The sequence below is a fragment of the Salvelinus fontinalis genome, chromosome 9, assembly GCF_029448725.1.
Source record: "Salvelinus fontinalis isolate EN_2023a chromosome 9, ASM2944872v1, whole genome shotgun sequence".
NCBI classification, from domain to species: domain Eukaryota; kingdom Metazoa; phylum Chordata; class Actinopteri; order Salmoniformes; family Salmonidae; genus Salvelinus; species Salvelinus fontinalis.
In genome coordinates, this window is record NC_074673.1 from 12948522 (window position 1) to 12955826 (window position 7305).

The following is a 7305-nucleotide window of genomic DNA, read 5'->3' on the forward strand; positions in this document are numbered from 1 at the left end:
ATGAAGCTCCCGATAAACAGTTCTTTACCTGACATTGCTTCCAGAGGCAGTTTGAAACTCAGTAATGAGTGTTGCAACTGAGGACAGATGATTTTTACGCGCTATGCGCTTCAGCACTCAGTGGTTCCATTCTGTGAGCTTGTGTGGCCTACCACTTCGGGGCTGAGCCGTTGTTGCTCCTAGACTCTTCCAGTTCACAATAACTGCACTTACAGTTGACCGTGGCAGCTCTAGCAGGGAAGAAATTTGACGAACCTCCTTGTTGGAAAGGTGGCATCCTATGACGGTGCCACGTTGAAAGTCACTGAGCTCTTCAGTAAGGCCATTCTACTGCCGATATATGTGTTTAGAGATTGCATGGCTGTGTGCTCAATGTTATACACCTGTCAGCAATGGGTGTGGCGGAAATAGCCGAATCCACTCATTTGAAGGGGTGTCCAAATACTTTTGTATATATACAGTGGGGCAAAAAAGTATTTAGTCAGCCACCAATTGTGCAAGTTCTCCCACTTAAAAAGATGAGAGAGGCCTGTAATTTTCATCATAGGTACACTTCAACTATGACAGACAAAATGAGAAGAACAAATCCAGAAAATCACATTGTAGGATTTTTTATGAATTTATTTGCAAATTATGGTGGAAAATAAGTATTTGGTCACCTACAAACAAGCAATATTTCTGGCTCTCACAGACCTGTAACTTCTTATTTAAGAGGCTCCTCTGTCCTCCACTCGTTACCTGTATTAATGGCACCTGTTTGAACTTGTTATCAGTATAAAAGACACCTGTCCACAACCTCAAACAGTCACACTCCAAACTCCACTATGGCCAAGACCAAAGAGCTGTCAAAGGACACCAGAAACAAAATTGTAGACCTGCACCAGGCTGGGAAGACTGAATCTGCAATAGGTAAGCTGCTTGGTTTGAAGAAATTAACTGTGGGAGCAATTATTAGGAAATGGAAGACATACAAGACCACTGATAATCTCCCTCGATCTGGGGCTCCACGCAAGATCTCACCCCGTGGGGTCAAAATGATCACAAAATCATGAAAATTACAGGCCTCTCTCATCTTTTTAAGTGGGAGAACTTGCACAATTGGTGGCTGACTAAATACTTTTTTGCCCCACTGTAGTGTATTATGGATATTTCTCTTTTTTAAGTAGACAACATCACTCTCATTTCTGAGCATAGTATTTAGTGCAGAACAGATGTGGAATGCAACAGTTACATGAATGTTTAATGTATCATGCTGTTGCTGAATTGATGCTGAATACACCATATTTGTTATTTCAAAACTTGGGGACTCGGAGTCTGTCCCCCGGACCATTTGGCTCTAAATGCTGGGATCGATCTCGGACACACAAGCTGTTGGTTCAGATACACCTTCCACTTGTTGTCATGAAGTCGGAAAAACATTCCAAACCTTAATTTAAACATTATCTCCAGACAGTCATGGACTCTAGTCATGGTCTCAATGTTTATCTTCTACACTTGTGAGACATTTTTACTCTGTGAGATTTTGATCCTGGTAAAAAATATTTGACCAAACGTTATTCATTCACTGCAAAGTCTTTATCTGGTCAAAATACAGCAATAACAAAAGTCATTGTTGAAAATACTGCAGTGGAGACACAGTGTAGGAATTAGAAAACATTCTTCAACAAATACATTTCTTTATGTTGTTTACTTAGATGATTGTATAATAATGTGCTATTCATTTGATTGATTGAGCTGATTTGATTTGACCATTTTAATGTGTGTTACCTGGTCTTAGGGTTATTGACTGTGGGATTTGCCTGTTCTTGGCATTTTCCCAACTCAATGTGCTGGGAAAATGCCACGACACGAAGAAAGATGTATAACACTGCAGTTTAGTCCACCACAGTTGAATGCATTATATTGAATTAGCAATTAAATAAACGCATACATTTATCATGAACGTTTGCTTTGGCTCAGCCAATTGTTGCTATTTAGATTTTGTGCAGGCAGCTGTTGTTTTAGTTGTTAGGTTGAGGAGAAATATGCTTGGGGGGGGGGGTGAAAATAAATAAAGTCTCAATCCAGCTGTGTACACTAAGCGCTCCATTCAGTCTGAAATAAATAGAAATTGTAATTCAGCAACATTTACTTTGGCTCCATAACTATAATGCATTATTAAGCGATTACAAAACATTTTGAGACTTGTTTGTCATAAGTACGCACAGTACAACCCATTTATTATGTCCTATTATCATCTTATAATTAAGCAAAAGGGCCCGAGGGATGTGGTATATGGCCAATATACCATGACTAAGGGCTGTTCTTACGCACAATGCAACGTGGAGTGCCTGGACACAGCCCTTAGCCGTGGAATATTGGCCATATACCACATATACCACAATAGCCTTATTGCTATTAAAAAATGGTTACCAACATAATTAGAGCAGTAAAAATAAATGTTTTGTCATCGACGCCTTTGTAGCCTGAATGGAGAAGCTTTTATGTACGAACCGGTCCACAGGGCATACCAGTGTATAGCCGGCTGTATTGCCTTTGGACGGTAAGATGAAACAATTCAATATCGCAAGCTGTCGGCCTTAGGGTTAATTATAAGGATGATTATAAACTGGGTGGTTCGAGCCCTGAATGCTGATTGGCTGACAGCTACTAGCATGGTGGTGGAAAATGGTGTTTCATAAAGAAAGTATGCATATTTTCCCAGTTTTTCCCTTCTTCTCGCCATTACATTGAGTAAAGGCAATTAACTCCTTTGCAGCCTGAATGGAGAAGGTTTTGTGTACGAAACGGTTCACGGAGGATACCAGTGTATAGCCGGCTGCATGCATTAGCTTTGTACGGTAAGATGAAACGACTCAATATCGCTATCTGATGGCCTTTTGTGTACCTTCTAATCATCCTTGTTGTCATCTTAATTCATCCTGGCTAACTGCTTTTCTGAGTCAGTTTTCTAGACATTGATTACCATTAAGGCTTTGCAGTGGGAGAGAGAACTTACGCATATAAATAAATAAAAATGCCAATTGTATGGAGAGAATATTGAAATAATTCCTTAGGAGTCAAACACATAGTTCATAGGTTAGAACTGTGTTATTACCATTTTTATGTAATTTCTTGTCATTTCTATATATATATTGGTTTTGGATTGCATGACTGTATTTGATAACAACATATCTATGCTACATGCTGTGGTATCAAACAATGTCTTCCATTGAGCTACCCAGTCTGTTCAGTATGCTCTGGGGAAATGACATTCCACAGTAGCTTAAAGTCAGCTCTAGTTTCTAAGATGAATAACTCAGCCCTTTGTTTTCCTCCTGCACAGAAGTAAACCAGCATGAATGCAGTGGGGAAAAGTTCCCACATCCCACTAAAATTGTGTTCAATTGAGACCCAACATCATGAAATCTAGCTTAAGAAACCAAAGATTTCAAGGAACCAATGAACACTGAATTCACATACATTTGAGAGTCTGTGATACTTAAGGCAGTGTGATTTGGCAGTGCTTCGGTTGTTTTGACAGAGTGACGCAGCACTTACCCCAAAGGCAGGGTTGACCGACCCCTGATCGCTCAATCCTATCTCAACTTTCGGGTCCTGGGTAAGATGCATGCTGGTGCGTAGGCACAGAGACAGTGGTGGCTGGACGCTGAGGCTCACAGGGACCCCTCAAACTTCTCCACACGCTACACACTCACTGGGAAAACTCTGAGAAACACTGGACCTTAGGAAAGCATGAAGAGTCCCGTCATGTTGTCAAGGGAACCACAGTTGAATCACTAGCAAAACGTTGTTGTATAATCCCTCCAAACTATTTGTTGTTTTAGCCCCTGACCTTTTGTCATGTGTCTATTGTGATGTTGTAATGGGTAATATTTGATATATATGCACATTATATACACCTCACGTGCCTCGTAATAAGACTATTCAATGAATATGTTAAAAAGTCTGACTCCATCAGATGATCTAGCATTATGCAAGAGACTGTAGTTCAGTTACAGTAATAAGCCATCAAGAAATGTCTGAGAATGGAATTCTAAATACAAGTTTATTAAATTAATTTGTAAATTGAATGATTACATTTACAAGGAATAAAGCTTAAGTTACAAAGCATTAACAAGCATTACTAAGCATTATTCTAAGCATGACCAGTGGGAGAGAGACAAAGAAACCATGGCTTGAGCCATGGCCCATAGCTCAAGGGAGAGGGAGAAAGAAAGAAAAAAAGACTATCTCACCACAGCAGTTCAGGAACAAAAAAAGAGAAAGATACAATGAATCTGAGACCCCTTTATAACATCGGAGTTGTTGACCAATAGCATTACTGTAAAGTTAACCTCCAATCAGATATGAGACATACAGACCTGTAAAGAAAACATAACCTCTGCTACCCAGAGGTGTTACAATGGGGGCTGGTGAGATCAACACTGAGGAATCCTTGCACACAGTTGATAAGAGCCACTTCGGGGGCTGGGCTGTGTGATATATCTGCAGACCAAACCCCTTCCTTTAATTCATTGATGTGAGATGACGATACACTATACACAGGCACATGCTAACACATGCCGGCGAGCACACACACACATGCACACAACACAAGCAGGAGCACACACACAGTCTTGTACAACTATCTTTGTGGGGACACACAATTCAGTCCCATATAAAAACCTATTTTTCCTAACCCTTAACCCGTACCCTGAACCTAAACCGTACCCTAAACTTAACTCTAACCGGAAAACATTAACCCTAACCCTAAACCTAACCCTAGCTCCTTAACCTAACCCTAAAACTAACCCTAGCTCCTAACCCTAATTCTAACCCAACCCTAATTCTAACCCTAACACCAATTCTAACCCTAACACTAATTCTAACCCTAACACTAATTCTAACCCTAACGCCAATTCTATCCCGAACACTAATTCTAACCCTAACACTAATTCTAACTCAACCCTAATTCTAACCCTAACCCTAATTCTAACCCAACCCTAATTCTAACCCTAACACCAATTCTAACCCTAACACTAATTCTAACCCTAAACCCACTAGAAATAGTATTTGATCTTGTCCCCAGTTGGTCACATTTGTGATTGTTTATTATTCTATAGTTACACACAATCACACACACTATACTGTACACACATTGAAATAACATTGAACTATTTGCATGGACTCTCTCCACACACACACACACACACACACACACACACACACACACACACACACACACACACACACACACACACACACACACACACAGACACAGACACAGACACAGACACAGACACAGACACAGACACACACCACACACACAAACCACACATCACACACACACACCACTCACACACACACCACACAATCATCATTGCTCTTACTATGTATTTTAAGCTGTTCAACCAAGTCACACACACACACACACGATAACATACGCACTATACATACACATGGATTTAGTACTGTAGATAAATGGTAGTGGTGGAGTAGGGGCCTGAGGGAACACAGTGTGTTGTGAAATCTGTGATGTATTGTAATGTTTTAACATTGTATAAACTGCCTTAGTTTTGCTGGACCCCAGGAAGAGTAGGTGCTGCTTTGGCAGCTAATGGGGATCCATAATAAATACAAATACAAATACTATCAAGTCACCAACTTGATAGTGTCACTAACCAAGCCACGACCGCCACCAGCCTCTGGAATGCCCTCCCAGACCACCTGAAGGCACCACAGACTCTGGGCTCCTTTTCAACGGGCCTAACGACTTTTCAATTTAGGAAGGCTTTCTGTTGATATCTGTGCTCCTTGGTGTCCTCGTCCCTTGTAGCGTCAGCTGGGCTCTTTGCGTCAGTTGCCGTGTGCGTCAGTTGCCGTGTCTAGTTGCGTCCATTTATTTTCAATTGGGTTTTTATTTTTTATTTTATGCACTTTGAGATTATTCGGTATAATAAAAAGCGCTTTACAAATGTAACACATGTTTTTTTATTACTATCCACTTTAGCATTTTTGTAGTATTTACTGTATATTCGTATTGTGTATACATTTCCAACATACATATTTGTTCCTACTTTCTATTACAGTTTTAAAAAGTTTATTACACTGTTTAGGAGAGCTTGCAAGTAAGCATTTCACTGTACTGTTTACATTTACATTTTTTACATTTTAGTCATTTAGCAGACGCTCTTATCCAGAGCGACTTACAGTAGAGTGCATACATTTTATTACATTTTTGTATCCTGTGCATGTGACGAACAAACTTTGATTTCCTAATAAAATGATGCATATGGCTAAAATGACAGTAATGGTTGGTGAATCTCATTCCTTATTCCTGCATTAAGTTATCACCAAAACATTTCCAATAAACAGCAAAGGACTTGGTCTGTATCTCCGAGAGAAAAAAACCTTGACAGTATACAGTTCTCTAGTGTAGAAATTGAGTAACGTTCTTTGTATGATCATTTATCACATGCAATGTCCATTTACTGTTTTAGTAGCTAGGTTTCCATCCAATTGGCGAAAGGTTTTCATGCGAATTTTCTAAAATCCCCAGAAACAACATACGTAAATGTTCCCACCAGTGGTGTGTTTCCACCAAACAGACTGTCACGTTCTGACCTTAGTTTCTTTTATATGTCTTTGTGTTAGGTTGGTCAGGGCGTGAGTTGGGGTGGGCAGTCTATGTTCTTTTTTCTAGGTTGTTTTCTATGTGTTTGGCCTGGTGTGGTTCCCAATCAGAGGCAGCTGTTTATCGTTGTCTCTGATTGGGAGCCATATTTAGGTAGCCTGTTTTCCATTGTGTTTTGTGGGTGGTTGTTTTCTGTTTAGTGTATGTTCACCTGGCAGAACTGTTTCATTTTCATTTTTTCTTTGTTGTTGTTTTGTGTAGTGTTCAGTTTTAATTAAATATGACGAACACTAACCACGCTGCATTTTGGTCCTCTTCTCCTTCCACCAACGAGAATCGTACACAGACATGTTGCAGATAAAAAACAAGATTTTATTTTTCGCTTACGTTTTCATGTACCGAATAAAAGTTCAATGTGTTTCATTCGCTTTTTCAACTCCACCGATAGTTATGTCACAAAAACTCTCATTACCAGATTGGCACAGATGCAGAGACTATATTTTGGGGGAGATGCCATCCCCTTTTGTTTTTTACATACATTATATTCTGTCAAGATTTCATACATATTGAAGACTCAACATGTCCCACATGCTCTTTTCCACTGGTGTTCTTCTTTGGACATACAGGGAAAAAATACCTATAGAAAGTCTACACCTCCTTGGATTTCTTCGCATTTCATTGTGTTACAA

General features: G+C 39.8%; 1 protein-coding gene and 1 long non-coding RNA gene across 3 annotated transcripts in view; one reads left to right on the forward strand and one right to left on the reverse strand.

Annotated features, from left to right (window-relative positions):
* The window catches only part of si:dkey-106n21.1 (solute carrier family 23 member 2), a 70344-nt gene extending 66556 nt beyond the window's left edge, over positions 1–3788 (reverse strand). The window contains exon 1 of one of the 2 annotated variants that reach the window (XM_055933433.1): positions 3541–3788. In XM_055933433.1, the coding sequence (XP_055789408.1) occupies positions 3541–3612 (72 nt within the window). In that variant the 5' untranslated portion in view covers positions 3613–3788. The remainder of the gene's footprint in view (positions 1–3540) is intronic. The other variant, XM_055933432.1, reaches the window with a different exon arrangement.
* Positions 2648–6293, forward strand: LOC129862083 (uncharacterized). Its single transcript, XR_008760720.1, has 2 exons — positions 2648–2840; positions 3326–6293. It is a non-coding gene; the product is annotated as an uncharacterized LOC129862083 (long non-coding RNA).
* The last annotated feature ends 1012 nt before the right edge of the window (positions 6294–7305 follow it).